Below are 27,518 nucleotides of genomic sequence, written 5' to 3' on the forward strand. Positions count from 1 at the left end.
GCTGGTGTGACCGCTGACGGCCGCTGCCGCCGTGACGGTTGTGACCGCTGACGGCTAGTGTGGCCACTGACGCCATCAACCGCTGTGGACTGGTGTGACCGCTGACGGCTAGTGTGATCGCGACACCATCACCGCTGTGGACTGGTACCGCTGGACGGCTGGTGTGACCGCTGACGGCCGCCGCCGCTGTGGACTGGTGACCGCTGACGGCTAGTATGGCCGCTGACGGCCCCCGCCGCTGTGGACTGTGTGACGCTGACGGCTGTGTGATCCGCTGACGGCCATCACCGCTGTGGATGGTGGTGACTGCTGACGCTGGTGTGACCGCTGACGGCCGCCGCCGCTGGACGGCTGGTGTGACCGCTGACGCTGGTGTGACAGCTGACGGCCGCTGCCGCCGTGGACTGGTGTGACCGCTGACGGCTGGTGTGACCGCTGACGGCCATCACCGCTGTGGACTGGTGTGACCGCTGAGGTTAGTGTGACCACGACGGGCCATCACCGCTGTGGACTGGTGTGACCGCTGACGGCTGAGTGTGACCGCTGACAGCCAGTCACCGCTGGTGGACTGGTGTGACTGCTGACAGCTGTGTGACCGCTGACGGCCATCACCGCTGTGGACTGGTTGACCGCTGACGGCTGTTGTGACCCTGACGGCCACCGCCTGACGGCTGGTGTGACCGCTGACGGCCCATCACCGCTGTGGACTGGTGGTGAACCGCTGACCGGCTGTGTGACAGCTGACGGCCGCCGCCGCTGTGGACTGGTGTGACTGCTGACATGCTGGTGTGACCTCTGACGGCCGACCGCCGTTGACGGCTGGTGTGACCGCTGGCTGGTCTCCGCCGCTGCCCCTCCAGACGAGCGGTTCGAGTAACGCTAAGAACTGCCCGCGACGCTGTGTTGCTGCTGCACAAGGCTGGTCCTGCGGCTGGGCAAGTACGACCTAGAGAAGCGCATGGCCATCGAGGAGGAGAACACGACAGGGCCAAGCTGAGAAGGACCACTCGGAGGAGTACAAAGAGGCCGTGATGGCGGCACTCAAGGTGGACCAGCTTCTGGAGTCAGATGGGGTGAGACTCCAACGCTGAAGTGCGGTTTATGTGTGCGACTGCGGACCATTACGTGATGTGACGTGACAAAGTGCATTACGTGATGCGTTTTCGTCTTATGTGCAAAATGCTGAACTAGACATCTCCGCTGATGTTCACCTCACTGTACTTTGCTGCTGGTTGCGAAATTATATTGAAGTATATAACTGCATACAAAATGTTTGCATGTGTCGCTTGCAAGCCACTGGAAATTTGCTTATCCATATCAACACTACCAATGTCTGCAACGTGGCCCAATGCAGATCCGTCTTCCAGACGGACCCGAATAACAACAAGTCCCTGAACCTGGAGCTGCCACCGCCGCCGGGCAAGAAGAAGCGTCCCCAGACGCCGCCGCCGCCAGCGCCAGAGCCGTCGCCACCCCCGCGGCCCAAGTCCGACCCGCTACCTCCCATCCCACGCAGCCCAGAGGTGCGCCAGGACTCGTCTGGCTCGCTGAAGAAGCCGATGACGCCCCCGCCGCCCATCTACGCTCCGATGACGCCGCGGGCGCCAGCGACGCCCGCCAAGCCTGCGACGCCGCCGCGCCGCCAGCCGCCGCCACCGCCGCCCGCGCCGCGCTACCAGCCGGCCCCGCTGGCGCCGTCGCCGCTGCCGCCGCGGCGCGCCCGCTCACCGCTCTTTAAGCAGCAGGAGCCGATATCCAAGTACGCTGCGCCAGCGGGTCGCGCGCCGCCTGTCCGGCCTGGCCGCGGGTGAGACGGCGGACCAGCGCTCGGCAGAGGCGTGAGCACTCACCACCGGGTGAGGCGCACCGCACACCTCACGCCGCGCCTCGCACGCCATGTTGCATCGCACGTGTCATGCAGTGCCGACTTCTGTACGTCACTCCGTGGGTTCGCATGTCCAGACGCTCATCGGTGCAGTGTGCACTCGTGCCCGCGCATTTTAAAGTCACGTTTCAGTGAAACATTGGACGGATGGTGGCGCTGCACAGAAATGCCCAACTAGCTGCCAGCATGCCGGCGCCCGCGCGCTCGCGCCCCGCTGGAGTAAGGCCCAGCTACGTCGCTTGAGTGCAGTCTGAAGTGATAACCGCCCCTGTTGACTGCGGCGGCGGCACGGGTAGCTGACCTCTGATAACGCGCGACGGTGGCCTGACCCGTCCGCTGCCTGCTACTTCCAGACGCAAGCTGATGGCCGGCATGATGGTGGGCGACGCCGGAAGTAGCAGTTTCAGCACACCCCGGCAGATGTCGTCCGTGCTGACCGATCAGGACAGGAAGGCAGCCGCGCTGCCCATTGAGGTGTTTGGGGAGCCTTTGGTGAGTGCGGTACGAGAGGATGATGCGGAGCCCTGTACCGAGGTGAACTAGAAGGAAATGCTAAAATGCAGGTTTAGGTTGAGCCCATGCTGTATTAACAGCACGTGCCTAGCGAATATAACGTGGCCTATAAACACCGTGTAACCCCCGTTTCTAGCTATGCATCGATGAAACGTGCTCTATGACCAGGGCAGTAACTGTTGCAATTCATTGAACCAAAGGCATTTGCTATTAATTTGGTGGCCACTTCATGCAGGTTGAGCACTTCTACGCCAAGAGTTTCCTCCAGAAGGAGGAAGGGTTCCGTGATCTGATGAATGACCTGAAGAGCGGCGATGAGAGCGTGAAAGCGGACAAGAAGACCCGGGCTGCCACCTTCCTGCTTATGCGCGGACTCAAGGACAAGATGTACACTGTCAGCCAGCAGGCTGTGGAGGCGCTGGCCTACCTGACCGGGCCCTATGCCAGCCGACACAAGTAAGACGGGCGGAAGAGGGGACTTCTGAGCCCCACGGGCAGGACTCGCAGCCATCTGTCGCCGGCGAACGGCGGTGTGGGAATCGCCAGCAACCAATGAAAATACCACCTATGTTACAATGCCACGAGACGATTCCTTCACCGTGTGTATTTGCACAGTGATTTTGACTACTGCTCTTTTTGTGATAAGTATTATCTTCGGGTACATTGCGTCTGCCTAAATTGCCACCCAGCTGACATCGTTGTCAGACCTCTAGTTAAACTTCATCTCTTGAAAAATGTTCATCTGCTTTCTCATCGCAACGACACATGCCACCTGTTCTCACTATCTCCTAATACCCCGTCGCCGGCCCTCACTTCTGCGCGCTCCCAGCCACGTCTCACTCTGCCCCCTCCCCCCCCCCCCCCTACTCTGCCGCAGGACGTCCAAGCGCGAGCTGAGCAACACGATGGAGGCGGCACTGCCGGAGCTGATCCAGAAGCTGGGCGAGAACGCCACGCGCGTCCAGACAATGGCCGCGGAGGGCCTGCTGCAGCTGGCGGAGACGGCGCACGGCCGTCGCATGCCCGACGTCACGGCGGCGCTGGCTGCCCCGCTGCGGGGCGCCGTCCACACCCGGGTCGCCCTGGGCAGGATCGAGACCGTCGAGAGGATCATCATCAAGTACGGCGTCACCAACGATGACGGGTGAGCTCGCGGCACGGCTGGGCTGCTGCCGATCCGGTGTGACGGGCGTTGTTGAGTGCTGAAATGTCGACCGCGCACCCTCATGTGAACACTGGCCATCGACGGCCGTATGGAAAGCAAGGCTGGCAGGGTGGATATAAACTGAGTCGATCGGGTGAATCCGTTCACGGAGGATACAGATTGGTCTAATACTGTTATTTATATCATTTCATTCGAGGCCACCAGTCTTTTTCAAGCTACATCCGCTCAATCTGCGCCGCCACTCAACACGCGTCGGCCGTTCGTGTCCGCCATCTGCGTGCGTCCCCAGACCGCAGTCCACCGAGCCATCTGCGTGCGTCCCCAGACCGCAGTCCACCGAGCCATTTGCGTGCGTCCCCAGACCGCAGTCCACCGAGCCATCTGCGTGCGTCCCCAGACCGCAGTCCACCGAGCAGCTGGCCAAGTTCGCTCTCTCGGCGCTGGAGCAGCCTGGCGACCAGCTGCGCGCGGCCGGCTCCCGGCTGCTGCTGCTCGTGTACCCCGAGGACAGGCAGGTGGTGCGCAGCCTGCTGACATCTGGCGGAAAGAACAAGAACTCCAACTACCGATCCCTGCTAGCAGAGCTTGACAGGTTGGACGGCAAGGTAAGGAGGTAAACCGGCGGTAACTGCGTGCAACCAAGATCGTGGTCACTACTGTATAGCATAGTGACCCCTGCAGTGCTATGCCGAGTCATCCGCAGTGATGTGATTTGCTGGAGAGGTGTGGAATATGCGTCTTATCGCGGGCACCGCGGCAATGATGTGGCTTCGCAACGTGTTCTTTCTCACTCGCGGTCTTCTCGGTTCCAAGTGATCATTCAGAAATCTTTAATGTTATCGGCCTATCAATGCATTTACTTACGACAGTTGTGCTTTTTGCATGGATGTTGTTTGTCGTTGCTCATTTCGGCGTCTCTCTTGATGTCGTGTAGATGTCTCGTCACTGCATTTCACATTTCGTAATTTGCCTATCCACGTGCACGAATATTGGTGTTGTGATCATCAGTGGTGCTGTCAATGATTTCTTGAAACGTTGATGTGGAAGAGATCCCAAATGAGACGATGCGTACCGCGTTTACGCTCTTTTCGAAACCATTGTGTTGTTATCCTATGATTATTTCCGCTTTATTCGTCCCATGGGTTCGTTCAAGGGTGCACGTATTAGCTTTTCTAAAGAGTTCATGTTCAATTTACGTCATCAATCGACACTTTACACCCTTAATTGGTGCTTAATATATATGATGAGCTCCGTGTCAGCTGATATTGGAAAGCATGGAACGGTGTCGGTACAGATTCATATTGCCTTAGTATCATCTCTGAAGACTCTGGTGATCGGAAATCAGCGGCCATCCAATCCGAGGACCCGTGAAACTTGTTTGTCGAGCGGAAGAACTCAAGTCTTCAGATATTTTCTATACAGGCTATGGAGCATGGCATTGCACCACTTGCACTCGGTGTCGTGGCTTCCCGGGGCGGAGATAAATACCTGGAGTTTTAAAACGCTGCGCCGATTCAAACGTGCGAGGCATCATCTCATACCATATCTCAATGAGCCTTTTAAGAACTTCTGGTGCTTATCTTCGCCGATGGGCAGAGTGGCATGTCGCCGTGAGTTCGCAAATATTTGCCAAATACACTCGGAACCCGGACCATGCGCCTTTGCTGAGCTCCATCCGGACACGCTGCCAAATTTTCCGACGCACCCGATTTCCATCGACCACCCACAAACCGGGGGACAGTTGTGTCGCGCCCACCATGGAGCGGGGGACAGAGCGAGCTGGCACCCGAATGCATGCGTGCAATGCACTACGCAATGCAATGCACCATCTGCGCGCACGCAGATGGCGCCTCGCACGGGTGTCAGATTCTGTCCGCATCATGAAGCCTGAAATTGCGCCGCAGCACCCCCACTAACAAGCAACTCACGCACCGTCTTTAAAATAACTTGGACCCGCACTATCTGACTTGTGTTGAAAGATGAGTGCAACACTGATGCATAACGCATTCAGCAGGGAAGGAAAGATGTGATGGCAGCCTTGACTAAATGGCAAACTGCGGTGCCTGTCTCATCGTTGATTGCATCTGCCGGAAAGCCGCGTTAATTTGTACTGAACGATCGGACACCTATCATCGAGACAGAAACGGCGCGTCCTGAGTGGTTGGTAAACTGTGGGCGAATTTTAGCTCTAGGGATCGCCTGATGCAACGCTGGCAATTATGACCGTTTCTGGACGGTTGGGGCGGGGAGTTCTGAATGCGTGCTTTACTGAAGCTTCTTTGCCATCAATGTTTGTGTGGCTGGTAGTCTGGATATGGTCCATTCTGCTGCCTGACACGCTCACAAGTCAACTCAGACACAAATCGCAAAGATTATCGCCGACGTTTTTCATGCATACCGCTAGCACGCATTTTCACATCTACGGACTAATGGAACTACGCCCATGCTCCCGTTTTCCGTTCTCCAACAGTACCTCGCAGTCCGTTAAGGTCCATTCCTCTTGAGGGTGGATCGAAGAATGATTACGCCAACCCTGCACCAAGCACAAAACTGGCTCTCAAACAGAAAAAGTTCTCTGGTTCCTAAATATAATTCCCGATACGTCATCGTTTCGTTGCGTCATCGTGCGCTGCAAAGCATTGGTTGAGAGCCAATGGACGGCCGTAATATACGGAAATCGTGCTCACGAACGCCAGATATGAACGACTCTACAATCCTATTTTTATTGGCATTTATCGCCACATGGCAAATTAATGATATAATTTAAATGACGTTATTATGGCGTCATGGATGCCTGGGTGACCTTGAAAAAGTCTCCCCGAAAAAGCCCGCATATCTTCTTAACGTGCTGCTCAGAAGCGAGAAGAGTTATGTCCCAAGAAGAGAGGGGTTTTGAACGGCACTGAATAATCACCAAGATGGCCTTTTCAGTCCAAAACACCATACAAATGTGGAACACTTCCTTTAACGGACCCACCCACTAGCGAGCACCTTAAGGTAAAAATTATTGCATTAATGGCTGATAACTCCGAAGAAGTGTTCTATAAAGCGGTCATATTCGGAAAAGACAACTCAAGCTACAGAACTGAGTTCTGGGTATCTCGTTTACGCCCGAACACTTCATGCCAATGGAAACGTTATCCAATATTTTTTTTTTCTTGGGGGGGGAGGGGATCTACAGCAAGTATTCTAGGCTTGGTGCACGCGGCGTATGACAGTGCATGTGGAAACATAACCTGCCAGTCAGCACTTAACTATCGGCGCAGCCCGGACAGCTATCTTCCTTGACTCAGACACGGTTTGGCTGACCATAATGCCCCATGACACCTCTGTATTCTTCTTTGAGACCAATTACCACCCGAATAAGGTCGCCTAATTTACAGCCTTAGAAAACGTGAACGATTAGACCATTCGCCGAAAAGTCGATTTTAGATTGAACGATGTACTCCCTTGATTCACCTGAACCCCGTTTAAGCAGGAGTTTTCACCTAACGCTGTAATAATTGCTAAACATTTCGACACTACTGCCGGCCCAATGGAAGTTGAAACCACTCAGTGGCTCTGTCACTGTAGCAGCCTTATGCACCCAGTATCACGACTCACAAGTGACAATTTTCTAGGTTTTCACCATTTATTATGGCTAGACGTTGCATTTCGGACAAAAACGTGCTGCTTGTCCGCCCAAAATAAAGTTACCTATGTGCTGGGAAAGGCACAACCCTTGTGCGACCCCGACATCGCACCCTGCTCATGTTCTCTTGCACGTGGCGCGGTATGTGGAAGATATAGCAAGAGACTATGCATTATAGGGCTTATTGCGGAAGAGAGCGGTGTGCCATGTTTGACAGAAGAGTACCGCATTCCATGTTGCGCTTTACCATCGTATCATTTACCGTATCATATACTTAAGCTTACGCCAAACGGAAGATATTTTCTCCCGAGTGCGAGGCGAAGAAATGATGCACTCTCTCGCCACTTGGACCCCAGCTGAACCACAGATGTGAAGTCAAAATAACAGATAGTTCTGCACCTGAGCAATCCAACGATGTCAAAACTGATGCCTTCATTTCAGCTTGCCTCCAAGATCAGAACAAATTCATTACTTGGGTGAAATGAAAAGAGCAATGTCGGTTTTCCGTGGAGCAAAGAATAGAATCTTTTAGGCAACCGTGCTTTCAGTCAGAATTAGTGCAAAGCGGTGGTCAGCAATTGACCCAATGTCAAACAAGGTCCTGAGGGATGATGCACCTTCTTTCACTTTGGAAACATAAATTATCTGTCTAAAGCAACTATTTTGTTTGGAGAACATCATCTTATTCTGATCGCATAACCAAAATGACTGTTTATCACCGTTAAACAAAATTACGTCCTCAAAATACCAACACTGGCCGAGCAATTCTCCGCAAACCTTTACACACGATGTCATTAGTCAGTGACCCGCCATTATCTGGGACGTTCTGTTCGCGAGATGTGCACAGCCACTAAATCCTACGCCAATCTTACAGTTCACATCACCCTTATTTATCACTTTCTTATGACCTCAGAAAGACCGTTTGGGGGCCACCAGCCCTTTACGCAGGTCCTTTGCTCACTCATGGTCATCCTTTACGTTACCGAAGGCAGAGACAGGTATGATACTTTGAAAAGAATCGCGGTCAAATTTGCAATGATTTCTGACCTCCAGATTACAATGCAACTACAAATGGGAAGATGGCTTGCGATATTCAGTGCTATCCATCTCCGAGCGCTTGAACAGTCAAAAACAACCTCTAGTTTTGCCGGGGTCTTATGATAGCTTACGGCGTTCGTGCGCTAACGTCATCCTACACCATTAAACAGCCACACTCTGGGGGATCGGGACCCCGTATCACGCGAGGGAGCTCAAGCTGTAGTATCCACAAACAACCGCCGATGCCAAAACACCTATACGTAGGCTTCAGTTAAATAACCTTCGGACAGAAAGGGTACATTCATCTTTCGCTATCGTGCCTCCCAGGTTCACGCATAGCACATCCACACACCCATTTTAAGCCGTGGCAGCTGCCGTCAGATTGCATGTGAATAAATTACGTACGAGTTGGAAAACGCGGAGTCGCGCTAGAGGGGAGCATAACTGAGAAGAACTAGAGCAACCCGGCTTTCGTACCTCTAGGCAGGTGACCTGCCTTTTCGATCCCGTTATCTCACTTTGCGTGTGGCAGTGAGTGACTAACCGTCCCAGGGTAACGCCACTCACGCTTGCTAGCGTCACCAAAGCCAGGCCCGGTCTCCTTTCCCTTCGTTTCTTCAAGCACGTAGGGGACTGCCAGCAGCGGGTCAAACTGCTCCGCGTAGGGCTGTTTCGATTATCTTGTCCCATACCCTCTCCTTGCCTTTTTATCCCGTGCCACTGACCCAGCGACTGATATGCTGTCCCTCCGCACCCGGAAACACCCGCTGAATGCGGGTGTGCAGCTGTGGCAGCCGTAGTACCCAAGCCTCTACGATCTCTCGCGGGCAGGTGACGGTTTCCCGCCAGAGGCATCCCACGTGTTCATCCACAACACTCGCTGAGCACTGGGACCCCAAACACCCGGTGTCGTTTCACTCGGATGGAGGTAACATACCTCTGCTTTAGCGTGCAGCCTCGCCCAGCCATCTATGGGTGGGGACCCCGGCCTATTATCTTGCAGTCAAGTCCCGGTAGCCTAACACAGGCCGGACGTAAGCCTGTGGTCTGCTGTTGTCCGGCCTGTGAGTTGTCCGGGTGTCCGGCCTGTCAGTTCCTATGGTGTCCGGCCTGTGAGTGCCGCCGGTGTCCGGTCTGTGAGTTATCCGGGTGTCCGGCCTGTGAGCTCCTATGGTGTCCGGCCTGTGAGCTCCTCTGGGAATCCGGTCTGTGAGTTCCCCTGGTGTCCGGCCTGTGAGCTCCTCTGGTGACCGGCCTGTGAGTTCCTATGGTGTCCGGCCTGTGAGCTCCTCTGGGAACCCGGTCTGTGAGTTATCCGGGTGTCCGGCCTGTGAGTTCCTATGGTGTCCGGCCTGTGAGCTCCTCTGGGAACCCGGTCTGTGAGTTCCCCTGGTGTCCGGCCTGTGAGCTCCTCTGGTGACCGGCCTGTGAGTTCCTATGGTGTCCGGCCTGTGAGCTCCTCTGGGAACCCTGTCTGTGAGTTCCCCTGGTGTCTGGCCTGTGAGCCCTTCTGGTGACCGGCCTGTGAGTTCCTCTGGTGACCGGCCTGTGAGTTTCCCTGGTGTCCGACCTGTGAGTTTCCCTGGTGACCGGCCTGTGAGTTCCCCTGGTGACCGGCCTGTGAGTGTCGCTGCTGTTCGGCCTGTGAGTGTCGCTGCTGTCCGGCCTGTGAGTGTCGCCGGTGTCCGGCCTATGAGTGTCGCTGTTGTCCGGCCTGTGGGTGTCGCTGTTGTCCGTCCGGTGAGTGTGGCTGGTGTGCGGCCTGTGAGTGTCACCGGTGTCCGGCCTGTGAGTGTCACCGGTGTCCGGCCTGTGAGTGTCACCGGTGTCCGGCCTGTGAGCGCGGCCGCCGCTGGTTGCAGCGGGCGCCGGTGGCTTCGCTGCGGCTCGACTCTCCGGCGCAGCTGCAGCCGGTCCGGGAGGAGGCCGAGGCCAAGCAGCGCCAGGCCACGCCCGACAGTCCCCACCTCAGCCGCGCGCTGCGCTCCAAGACGGTGGCGCCCATTGTCGAGGCCGAGCCGACGGCCAACGACGACGACGACGAGAGGTGAGGCCCCTCATAAAGGATGGGCTGGGCGGAGATCGCGGGTCTGCACGGTCTCCCTGTGGCGTAGGCAACGTTGCTCTGCAAGCGAACATAGGTGGGATGCTCGGCAGAGATCGAAACTGGTTGCTGTCTGCATCGTTTGCTGTGCGGATGCTGCGTATTGTGAGACGGCTGTAGTCAGGGAATGTGATCTGTCGTTCGCCAACTGCAGCCGACGCTGGTCGTAATGTGACGTGACATATGCAAATAAAGGGGATGACTCACGCGGGGCCGGATGTCGACAGAACGTGCGTCTTCTGCGGCACCGTCGACGACCGGTTCGAGACAGAGGAGGGCATGGAGTACCACTTCTGGAAGAACTGCCCAATGCTGACCCGCTGCCCCACCTGCAAGCAGGCGGTGGAGGTGTCCAGCTTCACTGAGCACCAGCTGCGTACGTCAACTATACTGCGATCCGATGGGAGGGTCACGCTGTACGTCACCCATCCCCGATCCCATGGAGAGGTCAAGCCGTACGTCACCTCCCCCGATCCCATGGAGGGGTCAAGCCGTACGTCACCCATCCCTGATCCCATGGAGAGGTCAAGCCGTACGTCACCCATCCCCCGATCCATGGAGGGGTCAAGCCGTACGTCACCCATCCCCATCCCATGGAGAGGTCAAGCCGTACGTTACCCATCCCCCGATCACATGGAGGGGTCAAGCTGTACGTCACCCATCCTCCGATCCCATGGAGAGGTCAAGCCGTACGTTACCCATCCCCCGATCCCATGGAGGGGTCAAGCCGTACGTCACCCATCCCCCCCCCATGGAGAGGTCAAGCCGTACGTTACCCATCCCCCCATCCCATGGAGGGGTCAAGCCGTACGTCACCCATCCCCGAATCGATGGAAGGGTCTCGTCATACGTCGCTCATTTTCTGATCCCATGGAAGGGTCAGCGCCACACGTCACCCATTCTCTGATCCGAACGTTTTATGTGAAGTTTTATGACAAGGAAATAGCTCTTTTGACTGTCTGACAGCATGCAAACCATGTCCGCAGGGGATTGCAAGGAGCATCGTAACTTTAAGTGCTGCACTAGATGTCAGGAGGCCATACCAAAGAAAGACTACGACTACCATGTGCGATCTTACGCGTGCATTCGTAAGTACTTTCTACGATTTTGCTATGTTTACGTAATACTCATACATGCTTTGTTGTCAGCCTCCGAACACGGCAGGCACACATTGTTATTTCGTTATCGCCGTAGTCACAGTCGTGAGTCCTCCATAATGGTCGGGGTGACTGGCACGCGTGTGGTCCTAACCTTACAAGGACGATGAGCAACGTCTGGATGAGATCAAAAGGTCCAGTGGTCCGAGTAACTCCCGACTGACCGCCGAGACACCCAGCCCTTTGAGTCCCGCCAATAAGTGGCCTGTGAGAGTAAACAACAGCCGACGACAGCACTGCAAGGCCTATCAGCGGCCGCCGGCTGGCGTGACCTCTGATTGAACCTTGAGTAAACCAGACCTCTAAGAAGCCTCCCTTTCCCCGACGCAGCGGCCAAGTCCGGCCCGGCGGGCAACCACTGCCCGCTCTGTCACCAGAACACCCCACCGTACGAGACTGGCTGGAAACAACATCTCCTGCAGGACTGCACAGAGAACAGCAGGAACCCACGAGGTGAGGAGCCGAGCTCCCGGAGCACATGGCGCCAGCCAGTGGTTGCCGTCTGTGTTCCATCCGACGAGAGCAGAACACAGTACCGCTCAAGCGTGCTGAGATGGGAATTTGTGTGCACCATCTCCGCCAAGCTTTGTGTTTTGGTGTTGAGATGCCAATAGCTTCTCTTTTGTTGCGCACCGTCCGTGCCCAATTGCGGTTATGTTCATGCTAGCACTGCGTGTGCTTCTGCTGCTTCGGCAGGACTGTCCCGTGCTGGGCGTCGTCCGTCAGTGACACCGCCAACTGCCGCCGGTCGCGCCACGGCCGCCGACCGCGCGCCACGCACGCCGCGCAGCCGCATCCAGTCCGAGCTGCACTCGCGGCGACGCAGCTCGATCGGCGGCGCGCTGGAGCCGACGCCACGGCCGCCGCCGGGGCCTCGACGCCGCCACTCTGACGCCGGCTCCGGCGGCCGAGGCGCCCGCAGGACCCCACCCGCAGCAACGCCGGCCAGGCGTACGCCACCGGGCGGCGGGAGGTTCGGCAAAACGCCCCCAGGTGGGGGACAGTTCGGCAGGGCGGCACCAGGTGGCGGGCAGTTCGGCAGGACGGCACCAGGTGGCGGTCAATTCGGCAGGACGGCACCAGGTGGCGGGCAGCGCAGGGAGACGCCCCCTAATAGAGGCCAGCCGGGCAGGGCGCCGGTTGGGAGAGTGCAGCCGACGAGGACTCCACCGGACAGGGGCCAGCTGGGGAGAGCGTCGCAGACACAGCAGAGCAGAAGCCAGCCGAGTCGAACGCAGCCTCGAAACACCCCGCCGGCCGGCCGGCAGCCGACCAAGACGCCGCCGGGCAGGGAAAAACCGGGCACCAAGCAAGGGGCGCAGGCGCGGAGGAGGAACTCGCTACCCGCCACTGTAGGCAGGGGACGCGGGCCAGACAAGGGCAGCGATCAGGGAGGCAGCGGCAACAAGAGGCTGCCGGCTCAGAACGGCAGGTCCAACAGGACGCAGCCTGGAGGACGGCCGGACGCGCAGCGGGGCCGGGACCGGGACGCCAAGAACGCGCGAGACAAGCCCGGCAAGGCTAGCATGGAGGTACCTCGGGCCGGACGCAGTAGGAGTCACTCCATCAGCCGCATCCCGCTCTCGAGGAGGTAGTCAGCCCATGGGCGGCCGGGTGACGGTGGTACCTCTGGCCGGACGCAGCAGAAGTCATTCAACCAGCCGCATCCCGCTCTCGCGGAGGTAGTCAGCCCATGGGTGGCCGGAGGACGGTGCTCCGCGGTCCTCAGTCGTGTGCTGAAGGTAGTGTTCAGGTCCCGTTTGAAGATCACTGACACGAATAGTTCTTCTTCGAGTGATGCTCGATAGCTGGGGATCGCCTTTGGCGTCGAACGCTCTGGCAATCGTTGTTTGGTGTTTGGCACATTAATCCGCTATTTTTTCATTCGCAGCCTGAAGGACAAGATGAACCGCAGAAAGGGTGCGTGGAAAAGCTGTTGTCCATCCTCTAACAGTAACTATGTAGGGTACTTTGGAAGTGTCTTTAAGGCACCACGGAAACGGTAGGTTTTAAGTGTTTGTGCTTGCAATTAAATTCAAACGTTCGAGCCTCATTTTTAGAGAACGAATCACAATCCTTTCGCATGTTGTACAAATAGGCCATAGTGCACGTGCAATAAACATATTTTAGTTGCATTCCAAACATCCAGCCATAAAAGAAAGAGTCGACCTTCAAGACCACGAAACAGGCCTTCAAGACCTCTCATATCATTTTGGCGCGAATGATGACGATGGGCTCTTAATCAGTCCGGTAGAAAAGAAGGAGCTCTGGGCCAATTAGACGATCATTTCAAGGCAGGACACCATGTAATGTTGACTTTTACAGACTTCGCTTAAGTTCACGAGGATTGATGACCCTCGTGATCTAACCACTTCTGACGTATTACTTTCCGAAACTGACATTGGACTGCAGAAATTGTTTTTTTAGCTGTTAGAGCTATGTTTGCATCCATGCATGTCCTCCTGCCAAATATCAAGCATGGGAAATAATTGGAGGTTCAGGTTTCCTTATCCGGCGCTGGGGTGGGAGGGATCAAATTGATACCCCGAATGTTTTCCAAAATAACTTCCGAACAGCGCGGTGTAGCAGCAGCGAAACTTTGCATGGCTGTAGTCAATAAAATGGTATATCTTGTGGTATTAATAATTGAAGGTACCATGTAAGGCCGCTGTCCTATGGCAGGTCAAAGCCGGGACGTGGCTGTCATCCAAGGCATTTTTTTAAGGAATTGCCCGATCTAATGCGATAGCTGGGTTTAGACGAAGTCATAAATCTTCGAGACAGTTTCGTCGACAAGCAAACCATCGAATCCAGAATTATAAGTGATTCCATTGACCTTGGATCAACTATGATGAACGGGCGAAAACCAAACTGCCTTTTTACTGAAGACCTCGTTGATTGTTTTTATTGAAGACCTTGTTGAGGAGCTTTTTGTTAATGGTAAAGGTAGAGTAAAGTAGAGAACGTAGGCTGGTTAGAGGAGTTGTTGACCAGCCCTTGGTTCACGTCATGCTGCAGGGGGTGATGCATTTGATCAGTCCATACATCCACGGCATTTAACTCGCAGTTGCCTCAGAATGGGCCAGCATGGCACGAGGCCATGTCACGCGAAGGGGGGGGGGGGGGGGGTGGATCGGAAGGAAGGCGCTCTAACTGAATGAGCTATCGGGAGGGACAGCCTTGCTAGCCATCTTACCGTGGCGTCTTAAACACAGTTGTTGACCGTTTCGAACCCACCAGCCGCCTGTCTCGGTCAGGGCCCGGTGACAGATGGATATTGCAGCTGCTACGGGTCTGGTCCCATCAATAACCTCATACTGGTCGGCATGCAAGCAACTGCTGCCACAAGTGCGCAAGTGTTCAGTTAACTCCACCGCAGAGCCGAAAGTGCGCGTCAACAAGTCGGGTGTTGTGAAACAGCACGCGCCCGCCATACCGCCTGCTCCGATCACGGCGGCAGGATGCGGAGCTGTATCCTCCTCCACGCTATGTTGGCGGGTGTCTTGGCGCTCATGCAGCCTTCTCCGACCGGCCGTCAAGCGAGGCGACCTTCGTCAGATGGGGTCGACTGTGCGGCGCCCCCATCACACACCGCTGGCGGCGGCTGCAGGTGTGGCATTCCCAACCGTTCGACCCGTATCGTGGGCGGCGCGGAGACCGAAGTCCACGAGTACCCCTGGCAGGCGGGTCTGGTGGAGCGCGGCGACACCCGCGTCTGGTGCGGCGGCTCCGTCATCAACAGCAGGTACGTGCTGACGGCGGCGCACTGCGCGCCCAACACGACCAGGGACGTCGAGGTCCTGCTCCAGGAGCACCGCCTGGGCGTCAGCGACGGCGAGCTTCGGTTCGGCATACAGCGGGCGCTCTTACACCCGTGGTACGCGTCAGCTGCCGTCCTCGGGTACGACTTCGCGCTGCTGCGGCTGGCCACGCCCGTCGCGTTCCCGGCCGACAACTCACTCGCCCCGATCTGCCTGCCCAGCGCCGGGCATGACTTTACCGGCGCCGACGCCGAGGTCAGCGGCTGGGGCGCTACCAGGTGGGCCGGCGCCGGCACCAGCGTCCTGCACGCCACTGTCGTGCGCGTCATCCCCCAGCAGGAGTGCGCGCGCGCCTACCTGCGCGCGCAGCCGCCGCGCGTCATCACCGGCTCCATGCTGTGTGCCGGCCGTAGCGGCGGCGGCCGGGACTCATGCCAGGGCGACAGCGGAGGTCCGCTGATCAGTCTGGAGCGTGGCCGGTACGCGCTGGTCGGCGTCGTCTCCTGGGGGCAGGGTTGCGCGCTGCCCGACTTCCCGGGCGTCTACAGCCGCGTGGCCAAGGTGCTGTCCTGGATCCGGGCCAACACCGCTGACGGCGCCTACTGCGAGTAGACGCCGATACGCCCGCTGACTCAGTCTCCGACATCGACACCCGTGCGTGAAATGCCAGCGCAGTGTTGATTGCGAAATGAGGTGGTAGAGTTCTTGAAGCAATTACTCCAATTTCAAAGAACCACTCACGTGATGAGTGAACGTGAACGTGAACGTGAACCACCCACGTGAACAGAAGACGCACGAACGATCCTGCAATAATGCAAGACCTTTGACGCCATCTACTCGCTTAGATCGTTTAATTTATTTTGGCAATACAAATATTTGTCTTTGACTTTGTAAGATACGCTTTGTGGGCTTCTTTCCAGAGGCCCATCTGGTTATTTTATGCGGGAGATTTTTGCATCACAGTACTCGTTAAACACAGTATGTTGCGAAGACTCCGGGACACACCAACCCCGCGGAGCAATTCCCATCCAACAGACAACTTTTGCCGCAGATTTCAGCGCCGTGACGCACCTGGACTGCACCGGCTACAGCCCCACTGTCTTGGCCAGCCGTCGGTTGGCAGTCAGTGACGAGCCGGGAGGACGCCCTTCGGCACACGACAGCGCCACAGCCGCCACACGCCACTCACTGTTCAACGCTCCACCAGATGGGACATAGCGACGGCAGCCAACCCACATATAGCAAAACAAAACACCGCAGCTTCTTCAAAATATATTCAGCGTCACCGTTTCAAACACACAACAAAGCTCACCAGCCGCAACGGCCTAAAAACCTCCACGCCAAATAAGCCAGCACGACAGCACACCAGGCCACGACGGGAACGTTGACCTGTGCGGCCACCTTCAAGTCAAGGCTTCCCTTGATCACCACGGGGCTGACAGGCGCAGCCTCACGCACCACGCGCGAAGTCATGGAGAACTTGGAGGCCGACACGATCTCCACCGTCACCAGCTTGCCCATGAAGTCCGCCTCCATTGGAACCAGCACCTGCCGCGCACGAATGCAGCCGCAGTCACGATCGCGGCCCGCATGTCAGCCGCGCAGGTGGCCGGGTCAGGTCAGCTCAGGTCGCCGTCTCCGGCTGTATTCGCGACGCAATGAGCGCCGCCGCCACTATCCCCGACGGCACCCGAGCGGGACGCCGAGACCGCAGCGGTCCAATCGCTTGCACGCGCGGAGGCCAGCGCGCCGGCCGAGTGCGGCTCTCGGGCTGCGAGTCACGCGCGGTTCTCAAGGTGCGTTGTTCTCACGCGCGGTGCGGCGCCGCGCGCCGTCGCGCGCATTACCCGCGATCTGAGAGGAGCCCCGACCTGGCGCGCTGACCTGAGCGGTGGCTGACTCGCGACTGTGCGGATCCCTGCAGTCCAGCTCGAGCACATTCGACGGGTGTCAGTGTGCTGCCCTCTACAACACCCGGTACTGTTTTGTATCCCTGTACTTGCCCGACACAGTATAACAAGCGAGAGTGCACCCGTTCTGCATCCCAGATTAGCACGGCTTGAAAACAGTACACAGTCTTCGGATTTCCCAAACGTAACCAGCAGCAACAAAAAAAAAAACGTCAAAAGAAAGAGATGTAGAAATAACAGAGCCACTATCCAGAGCCACACAGACCCTGTGCGTATAGCATCGACATTCATGTTACGAGACAAATCGTAAGGACAGGACCAAACAGCACGTGGAAAAGAACGTCCACGGATCCCACCCCTCACAAGCTACATGGTGTAGCGCTAGCTGACAAGAGCGCGGCCCCGTACAGCTAGCACGGGCACGGCCGCACCCACCTGCTGGTACGCTTTGTTGTGTCCGACGTAGAACTGTTTGTCGTGCGAGATCTCCGTGACCAGCACGCGCTGTCGCTGTCCCACCAGCTGGTCGTACGGCCGGTACGAGTGGAACAGGTCGGTGAGCGCCCGCGTGCGCCGCTTCACCTGCCGCCGCCCGAGAGCGCACCTCACACGTCCGCCCAGCCGGCGTGGCGCGACGGTCAGCTCGCGCACAGCACGGCTCGCGCAGGGGCGGTGTACGTTTCGCCGCGCTCCGATATATTGTGGAGCACGCAGCACGATTTAGTATTACGGGTCATCGCAGAGCAAGCGGTGTCTACGCAGCGTGGGCTCACATCGCACCTGAGATCGCGTGATCCGCTCGCTTACGTGGCAGCATGGAATCGTCACTTTGACAAACTTCGCCACGACATGTCACCACACGCAGCAACGCAGCGGAGCCACTATCCGTGGAACAGGCTTAACATCGTGTGCGAAATAGTCCCTTGGAAGGCTGCATGGCATAGAAAGCCATATAGCGCCATCAAAAGCAACTAGCCGACACAACACCGCCGCGCCCGCCGCAGAGCGTGCAGTACCGACCTCCTGGGTGGGAACGCGCTGCATGTTCGCCGCCGGCGTGCCAGGCCGGGGGTAGAACTGGTTGATGAAGAGGCTGGGGAACTTGTACTCGGCGCAGAGCTCCAGAGTGCGCTCGAAGTCGTGCTCGCTCTCCGTGGGGAAGCCGCAGATGATGTCCGTGCAGATGGTCATGCCGGGCACCCTGCGCAGGGGAGGCGGGTGAGACTGCGCCCAGTCACCTCACCGGGCACGTGAGGTGACGGATTCGGCCCGATATCTGCCGGTGTGCCGTGCGGGGATACAGCCACAGTAGAGCAAACGCACGCAGGGGAGAACGCTGAAACAGACATCGACTCAACGACCCGCACTCAGGCTCTTGGCCAGCCAATTACGTAAATTATATCGGCCAACAATTTCAGCACAAAATCTCAAGGCAAAAATCCAACAATTTTCCGCAAGTACTGTCCCCCCAACAATACCAGGAAACGCAATCGATGATCCAAACCTCAGCATCAGCACCTTGCCTCCACGTCAGTCGAGATGCTCCTCCATCGATACTCCGACCGTCCACACAAGGAACCCTCGCTCAAACACACCCTGCGACATTTGTGGCCTTCCCAAACGGAAACTCCCCTTTCCACAAGTTCCGAGCAGCATATCCGCACCTCCACGTCACAGTGCAACCACGGCCGTCCCTCACCTCTCCTTGAGGAAGTTGACCACGCGGCGGAAGTCGCGGACGAAGTACTCGCGCTTCATGTCCTCGAGCACGGCGTCGCTGCCAGACTGGACGGGCACGTGCAGGAACGCGTACACGTTGGGGTGCGAGAGAATGCGCGCAATCTCCTGCCAGGACGAGGCCGCCGGCCAGTCAGCAGGCACGGAGGCGACCATGAAGGCAGGCGGCGTACACAACCAGGAGCAGGGCACGCTAATGTCAGCGTGAAATGTCGCCAAACGGCCTTTACTGTGATCGCTCTTGTACCAACCCTACAGAAAAGCGGGGTTCGCAACGTCCAAATGACGGTCGGATATTACTGTCTTGATGCATGGATACCCAGATATATACCAAAGCAGCGTGGGTAACGGTCATGTTCGTGACACACCGAAGTAAAGAGCCTCATGCCACGACGCACACGAACCCATACATTCCAACCGTGAACAGGGTCCCCGCCCAAGCTGGAGAGGGTCGGCCGCACCTCCAAATGGTCCAGAATGTAGGGGGGATTGGTCATGCCGACACGGAGCATGCAGCCGTCGGGGACGACCTCGACCAGCCGCCAGAGCAGCTGGGGTAGCGTGACGCCGATGTCCAGGCCGTAGGCGCCCGTGTCCTCCGAGGTGATCCACAGCTCGCAGACGCCCTCCGAGAAAGCCTGCTCTGCTCGCGCCACGATCTCCTCTGGCGGGACACGTGGGGGTCAGACACACCGCGTACACGTCCTCCGAGGCTTCGCTCGCGCCGCGATCCCCTCTGGTGGGACACGTGCGGGTCAGATACGTCACGAACACGCCTGCCAGAATGAGGTATCCGTCAGTGGTCACGATCCCGCCAGTGTTCAACCTCCTCGCCCTGCGAAATGTTACCTTATTCGCAGTCCGCTCACACGGCCAGTGAGCGTGCCGCCATGTACAATGACCTCGTCAACGTCACATCGAGGAGATTCTCTCTCACGGCTGCTCAGACAGCAGCGACAGTCACACTCGGTCCGACCCGGGCGAGCACGCGGCGCCAGGCCGCAGGTCCAGCACAGAACACGAACAGGCTGGCGCGCGCGCACGTCACGTGCGGACAGTCAATCGCGGCGAGGCTGCGCTCGCCGAAGGACCGACAGCAGCCAGGGGCGGGACCAAACGTGCGGCGACCTCAGCGACGGTGACAGCCGCATCGGGCGAGGCAGTAAAAGACGAACCTTCGTTGCGCGAGTGCACTCTTAAGGATTGACAGCCACGCGCAGAGCGCTACGATCTCACCGATCGGATAGCTGCCCAGCTCTCCGCGAGCGTGCTTTGTTTTACAGTAGGTGCACTGGTTCAGGCATCCCGTGTTGATGGGAATGATCTCGACCAGTGGGTTCTTCCTGATCTTGGGCAGCAGCAGCGGCGCGCCTCCCAGCTTCTTCGCACCGTCCTTCTTCTGACCGTACAGCCTTACGGTATGGCCTGCGGGGCGATACGCCACCGATGGGAGATGACGGACCCGCCGCCATGGACGTCTAGTTCCCAGCGACACGCGGAGACGTCAACGCCCGAGTGGGGCCCGCACACCACCCTCCACGGTCGGCGCTCACTGAAGCTGACTCAAGCACTCGGTGACAAGGTAGATCCAACGCCAGATATCGAACTTACAATGTTAGCTGACGCAGCTGGACAAGGAATCAGCCAGTGTGTTGGCTGGTTATGAGCACTTTGATGAGTGACGCGTAAGTGCACTTTCTCTAGGAAGCGGGGCGGCGTCGTTGACGGGGGAACAAATGGCCGAGTGTTGTCTATGAACCACCATCAAGCCTGGCCAGTTGCAGCAGCGCCGCGGTAACTGGCCACCTTAGCAAAAGCCTGCACAGCCAAGCACTGACAGTTTTACGCCTGCGAGCAAGCTCCGGGGCGGTGCTTCCGTAAGCGCCGGCGCGGCGGAGGGGATTGACCGAGAGCCATTTGATAAGCACCGCGTGCGGCGGGACGGAAGACGGCGCAGCGACGAGAAAAGTGACGGCACGCACGCGCTGCAGCCCAGTGGAACAGCGGGATGCGTGCGAGTTCAATACGTGGCCACGCAGCAGCTACGTGTTTATTTGTGTGTGCTGGCCTGTCTCTACTAGCATACAGAATGTGCCAGTGAAAATACGGCAGCCGGAACATATGGACGGCTGTTTTGTTACAGACGTATGGTGCCCCCCCCCCCCCCCCCCCGCTTACCTTTCAGCGTCTCCTCTACCACCTCGACCACCCTGTCGATCTGCTGGACGCCTATCACGCTGAGACCCCTGAGGTAGTCGGCCTTGGGGGCACCCTGAGGCACGCAGCCGGCCACCACCACGTGCTTGCCAGCCCTGCGGCCTCGCTCCACCTGACGGCACGGGTCAGGTGGGGTGGCCCCGGGCACAGCACCTGGTCACAGGCACACACAGGTACGCGGCTGCGGCACACGCGGCACGGGTGGCAGCACCGTCACACATCGGCTCCCGGGGCTGGCGAAACGCTGACATGTTCGCTGTCAACTGCTGCTGCGATACTCACATACTCGCTGGCAAATGCTGCATACCGCGATAGCCCACAGGCTCCATCGCCAGTGAGCAAGGCAATGTCATGCATCCGCAAATAATTCAATAACAAGTATTCCTCATCTTGCAGTCACCGCGAGCACATGTCTACGTGCGTTTTCATGTCATTAAGTTCACATCCACAGGAAAAATGTTGTCAACTTGAAACACATCATACACTTTGTTATCTATGGTGCATACAGTCAAAAACAAGGTGCAAATAGGGCCGGGATAGTTTTAACCAAAAGCATACCAATAAATGACAAACCTCGTTTCGGAAGTGGCTTTCTGCCGGCGATTTCACGGTGCAGCTATTCAAGAGCCAGAGATCAGCGGAATCAGGGTCATCTGTGAAATGATTCAGGCACTCTGAGGCCAGCCAGCTTGAACGCCTGACGTCCGCTCAAGAATACCAGAGGTGACAGCCCGTCCGAGATCTCAACCTTGTGAAGCACAGGAGACACCAAGGACTGCAAAGTATGGTCAACCACGCATGCACTGATATTCCTTAAGACTGTACTATATCTGCAAAGCGTGGTGGGCGTCAATCGACATCGGCGGATGACATTCAAAAGTCTAGTTCTGGGAGCATAATGCTGGACCGAACAACCTTACTAGAGCATAACCCTCAGTCAAAAAGTGGAGAAACAACCTGCACATTAACATGCCAATATTATATATATATATATATATATATATATATATATATATATATATATATATATATATATATACCATAAACAAGCACAAGAAAGCACAATCCATGACCAGACATGATAAATGACACCATGATTCAGAAATGACACTGTGTCCACTCACCAGCAATGATATAGCCATAGGCAGCCAGCTGGCCGGCCATGTACTCGCTGTCAGAGCTGTTGTGCGTGCAGCCCCAGGTGCGCACGTGCACACGCTGCGTGCCGGGCACCACGCTGTCGCAGACGGGGGGCGGCTCGGGCGCCGGTTGGTCAGCGGCCGGCGTCTTCTTGCGCCGGGCACGCACCAGAGGTGCGGACCGCACACGTGCCGGCCCTTCCCGGCCGCCCACCAGGTCCTCAATGTCATCCAGCTCCATCAGGCTGGCACAGGGATCCAAGGCATCCATGGCCTATGCAGCGACTGGGGAAATGTAAGAGTGAAGGAGGGTGGCTGCTGCAGACAGGTAGCCTTTCTACTGCAGCATTGTTCTTGTTCAGACAGAATATAGAGACAATACATATACATAGAGACATGAACTATAGGCTTCATTGTTAACTAATGACAGGCCTTTATGGAATGAGTGAACAATGTTGAATAACATGAGTGAATGACACATGAAAAAACATAGCCCAACTAATGCATCACAATCATTTTCTGTTTGTGCATATTAAAGTGGGTTTCTGAGTAACAAGAACAGCACATTTTAATGGCTGAGAGAAAACAATTATGTAAAGTGACACAAAGGAACATCAAAGCTCCACCCATCCTTGTGCCTTTCGGGGATCTAGGACATCAATGCAGATTCAGCCATCTTCTGATCTGTATGGCATCATTTGGAATGGTCCCACTCTTCATAAAAATAAATATGTCACAGTCACATAACACATTGGTCCTCCAGAAATTGCCATGCATTTTAAAGATGAGATATTTTGCCTTTGGATGGCAGCCTTCATGTCAGTCTTTCCATCATCTGCATGTTACTGTCTTTCCATCAAGTTTTCATTCAAGTCTTATATTAGCCCTTCTGAGAGCAGTCCGTCATGTCACCCTAGCAGTGAAAGCATCACGTGGTACAGGTTATAGCAGTTATGACAGCTGCCATGCTGTGGGTTACTACCATGCTCAGAAAAATCAAGTTTGTCACTATCTCTTTGAGCTAAAAGCTGCTCACTGGAATTTCTAGCTGTTTCTTCCATGTTAGGCTGCAAAAATGAATGTTTTACTGTAAGTTTTTGCAAAGCAATGCCATTTTAGGAACAATTTCAGCAGACTGACACTATAAATCAGAAATCTCAAGTTAAGAGAACAGTTCCAACCAATCCAAACACATGGAGCCAATGTTTCAAGAAATTGTGATGTTGCTGATGTAATTACAAGCAAAAATAGCCCCAAAAATTGATACCTGAAAAATATGTTGAATCTGCACACTTTTGCATGGCCTGAGTTTGCCACAAGCATTCTCCAAGTTCAGTGCACATACATCCAGTGCAGATGTCCACCTTAGCAGTTGCATTTTTTTAGCAGATTGGGAGCTTAGCAGATAGAAATTGCTACCCTTCAACTAGCATGCACAGAAACAGGGTTTCTTAAGCTGTGGCCTCGCGTTGGCCCACCAAAAAAAAAGAAAAAAAGAAAATCCAGCTTCTTTCAAAAAAAGGCAACGTGATGAACATACGGCCAAAAATCGGCTTCCTCAACCTATCCACCCATTGCGTGAGCCGCCCCACCAACACTAAGGCTGAAAAAGCCCTTCGCCTGTTTCAATGGGTTGGTTTATGGCGAACAAATACCGTACTGTTTCCTGCAACAACCACCTCGAACTCCACTCCTCACTCCTTCCAACCTGGGTAAGTAAATTGCCACACATAAATGGGCATGCTGTGATAGGTTGCGCACACCCCATTTGTATTAAAAGCGCAAATTTGTCGGCTGTTCGTTCGTTGCGCAGCTGTGACGTGATGTGGCCCAAATCAAGCAAGAACGCAGGTGCATGGGTGATGAGGACGGAGAAGGTAAGTGCTAGTCGATGTGTTTTCGGCGTTTGGAGAGGGCTGCTAGAAACCTGTGCAGCAAATTAATAACAATTATACTGAAAGGTAAAGGAACACTTCATCCACTCGCTTCAGGTCTGTACTCATTAGTTGTGCCTGTTTCTGCTAAATACTAGGGGCATCTCTGGGCTGATCCTGGTGTTTTTTCTTCGGCGGATGCTTCTAAAAAGAGAAGACATGCAGTCGCTTGAAAAGTGGGAATTTGGTTTTGGTCAGAATAAAAGTGATGGGAGTGGTTGGCCGATATTAAAGGAAATGCAGTGATGATCAGTGTTGTTTGTTCAACCCAGTGACGCTGCCAAACAAGGCACCCAGATACGCCTGTTGGCCAATGCTAGCCCATTAACCCACTTTTATACGAGTTTATTACTTGTTAGCCCATTAGTAAGTACTGGCTTTTTGGCTGTGGCTCCAGAAATTTAGTGAATAAGTTCTGCATTTGAAAGGTGAGAGATATTGGAGGTAGTAGGGTGGTAAGTTTCTTAACTGCGGTAATTATGTATATTCCACTGTATTTTAACTTTTAAACATGCTACACCTCCAGATACAATTTCCTGTTGAACTGGCATCACTCTAGTGCAATGGTGTTAACAAGCTCCTTTCAACAAGGCATGCATGATAAGGACTTATCCTGATACTACTCTTCAAGGAAATGGCCAAATCTTGTTTGAAAAATGATGTGGGGTGGTATGTTGGGTGCTTGATTGTAACAACTTACTTACAATTGCTCAGCCACATGTTATTTGCCCTGAAAATTTAAATTATGTTATAAAGTGAAGACTATTCCATTTGTGATCCTTCAAAAACTTGTCAAAATGGTCCCATCTCTTGTGTACTGGGACTTAGTGATGTGTCCCTGACACTGAAAAGGTGGTAGGCACATCACTTTTTATGCTTTTTTGCAAGTGCTGTTAGCATATTAGCAAGCATATTCATTATTTCTCAAAAGAATATGGCACACTTCAGGGCTCTCAAAAAGGCACAACACATTATCCATTATACCCTACATCTAGAGGTGGTTGTTCATTGCAATATGGGGTACAACAGAACTCTACACAAAATGCCTCATAGCATGAAATTTTGAATAAAACAGTCTGTGTTATTGGAATTTTGATCATTTTCTTGCAGTGTGGCTGTGGGACCAGCCCCTGGGGTACAGGTATTATTACATTAATCTAGTCACACCATCTTTCTAGAATGATGCCAGTTATGCAAGAATCACTCTTGAATATCTTTGCAATTGTTTGCATGACAAGTCTGTGTAATATTTCAGTAAATGGGGTGTGTACAAGGCCCAAGAATACACTGACACCATTTTTGCTCTACAGGACCTTGGGAACAAGAATTACAAATTTCCACAGAGAAGATGAATCAGTCATGGCAAGGTATAACCAAAATCCAATCTCAGTGTGTGTGTGTTGGCCTAAGGAGTGTGTCAAGACAGCTGGTGATGTGAACTTAGAAACAAGCATGCTAAATGCAACTGTAGATGACTTGAGAATGCCAGCCTTTCACTGTGCGAATTTTGAAATGTTGTTTGCACTGTAAAAACTATATGTAAAAATGTACAGTCAGGGTTGATAATGCATGATAAAGGACCCTGCCATGCCCACACAACCCAAAAATGTGTAAGTGTGCTGAAATCAAACCTCAAAACCCTGTTCATTTGATAGCTTGGTTGGTAAGAGTGTTTTCATTCTGATATGTCAACATGTGGTGGGGTGGATGCATCAAAGCTGGTTGTAGGAGTTCACTTTTTGTTGCTGACTGGAATGGTCTGCACCTGGTGCACCTGGCGGCCGCCGTGCTAGCGGTCAGGTGATGTCAGAGGACAGGATGGACTGTGCCAGATAATGGGGCACATTAGGCATCCATTGCAAAAATTTGTCATGGACCCAGTATTTCACGATCAGATGGTGGGGCAGGCCTCACAACAAGCTTTGCTTAGCGTGAATGCCGATTCTAGAAATTGACTGTATCAAAAGGCTCGGGCTGAACTTGCAAGCAATGGGGCTACAGTCTCTTGGTCGCAGCTACAGTCTCATTGGTTGCATCGCTCACTGTTATTTCTTCTGCAACTTTTTTATCCAACCCAACCAATTCAAGCAGCATGCTGTTTGTGAATGCAGGGTGGTTATGTCTTACCATGTGTGAAACTGAAGAGAATTTCTGTTTTGCCTGCAGAACCAATAAAATCATTCAATTTTCCACTCAAACCATTAAAACCGCTCTGGAGCCGTGACCTGTTGGGAGTGACAGTCCGACGTCGGGCCGTTCCGCGTCAGCCCTCATCTGATGATAGAGTCAGCCCTCATCTGGTGATCGAGTCAACCCTCATCTGATGATCAAGTCAGCCCTCTCAGGTCTCATGATCGGCTCAGTCCCATCCGGCCCGATGACCGAGTCAGCCCTCTGACCCGATGATCGAGTCAGCCCTCTGACCCGATGATCGAGTCAGCCCTCTGACCCGATGATCGAGTCAGCCCTCTCTGACCCGATGACCGAGTCAGCCCTCTCTGACCCGACACCGCGGCCCTCGCCTGCAGACGTGGCCGAGCAGTACCGCCGCTGGCGCGAGGACAACTCGCGCAACAGCGACCTTATCGTCCAGCTCTGGGAGGAGAGGCTGGGCGCTAACGTCCACAAGCTCGGCGACGAAAGTGAGCGTGGGGGCGACATGGGAGCCCCAGGACACTGGAGTTGCGCGGGTCGAGGAGGGCTGGCTAAACGCATGCGGGCAAGAAAGGGTCTTTCCATTTTCTCTTCTCAAAACTTGGGATAGCCATCAGAGAAAATAAGGACGCAATAAGATGCTGTATCTGGTGCCGTGTTTGCCTATTTCTTGAAGAATTCCTTGTGATTGTTTTTGTACCTGGTCTGTACCCAGGACACTGGAGTTGCGCGGGTCGAGGAGGGCTGGCTAAACACATGCGGGCAAGAAAGGGTCATTCCATTTTCTCTACTCAAAACTTGGGATAGCCATCAGAGAAAATAAGGGCGCTATAAGATGCTATACCTGGTGCCATGTTTGCCTATTCCTTGAAGAATTCTTTGTGATTGTTTTTGTACCTGGTCTGTACCTGGTCTTTGTACCTGGTTGTGTTGTGCTTGTACCTGATGGGTATCCTGCTGTCTTCGTGTCATGTGCTTTCGAACCTCGACCTTGATGCGCGCTCGACCCATTGCATGGGTAGTTACCGGCAGATCATTAAATGTAATCACGTTCGAGTAATTAAACCTCCGCCTTCCAGTCTTGGGGCGTATCGGAGAAGTCGTGAACAGATCACAATATCTGGTGGTGCGATGGTGAATGTCAGTCTGGTAATAAGATCGCGAGCGAGTGAC

The 27,518-nt window shown here is 54.9% G+C and overlaps 3 protein-coding genes across 7 annotated transcripts in view; 2 read left to right on the forward strand and 1 right to left on the reverse strand.

Moving 5' to 3' along the window:
- Window positions 1-1,730: 1,730 nt before the first annotated feature.
- LOC119105452 (centrosomal protein of 104 kDa) lies at window positions 1,731-16,053 on the forward strand. The gene is made up of 14 exons (XM_037228916.1): window positions 1,731-1,807; window positions 2,239-2,377; window positions 2,634-2,854; window positions 3,276-3,542; window positions 3,961-4,168; window positions 10,095-10,279; window positions 10,564-10,712; window positions 11,323-11,424; window positions 11,824-11,946; window positions 12,190-12,332; window positions 12,762-13,008; window positions 14,407-14,449; window positions 15,104-15,509; window positions 15,591-16,053. The coding sequence occupies exons 2-14, from the start codon at window positions 2,249-2,251 to the stop codon at window positions 15,864-15,866; spliced, it is 2,499 nt and encodes an 832-aa protein (XP_037084811.1). The 5' UTR covers window positions 1,731-1,807; window positions 2,239-2,248; the 3' UTR covers window positions 15,867-16,053.
- Window positions 16,054-16,510: 457 nt separating this feature from the next.
- LOC119105773 (threonylcarbamoyladenosine tRNA methylthiotransferase) lies at window positions 16,511-23,978 on the reverse strand. Its single transcript, XM_037229278.1, has 10 exons — window positions 23,878-23,978; window positions 22,243-22,542; window positions 21,692-21,771; window positions 21,080-21,230; window positions 20,138-20,326; window positions 19,363-19,565; window positions 18,864-19,009; window positions 18,185-18,365; window positions 17,600-17,746; window positions 16,511-16,802 (listed from the first exon to the last, which is right to left on the reverse strand). Exons 2-10 carry the CDS (start codon window positions 22,526-22,528, stop codon window positions 16,563-16,565), a joined length of 1,623 nt encoding a protein of 540 aa, XP_037085173.1. The 5' UTR covers window positions 22,529-22,542; window positions 23,878-23,978; the 3' UTR covers window positions 16,511-16,562.
- Window positions 23,905-27,518, forward strand: part of LOC119105774 (ER membrane protein complex subunit 2) — a 28,519-nt gene continuing 24,905 nt past the window's right edge. Inside the window, exons 1-3 of one of the 5 annotated variants that reach the window (XM_037229283.1) lie at window positions 23,905-23,969; window positions 25,502-25,558; window positions 26,720-26,833. In XM_037229283.1, the coding sequence (XP_037085178.1) occupies window positions 25,540-25,558; window positions 26,720-26,833 (133 nt within the window). In that variant the 5' untranslated portion in view covers window positions 23,905-23,969; window positions 25,502-25,539. The other 4 variants (XM_037229282.1, XM_037229281.1, XM_037229280.1 and 1 more) reach the window with 4 other exon arrangements.

Source organism: Pollicipes pollicipes, unplaced genomic scaffold (genome assembly GCF_011947565.3).
Source record: "Pollicipes pollicipes isolate AB1234 unplaced genomic scaffold, Ppol_2.1 Scaffold_6138;HRSCAF=7277_pilon_pilon_pilon, whole genome shotgun sequence".
Classification (NCBI taxonomy): domain Eukaryota; kingdom Metazoa; phylum Arthropoda; class Thecostraca; order Pollicipedomorpha; family Pollicipedidae; genus Pollicipes; species Pollicipes pollicipes.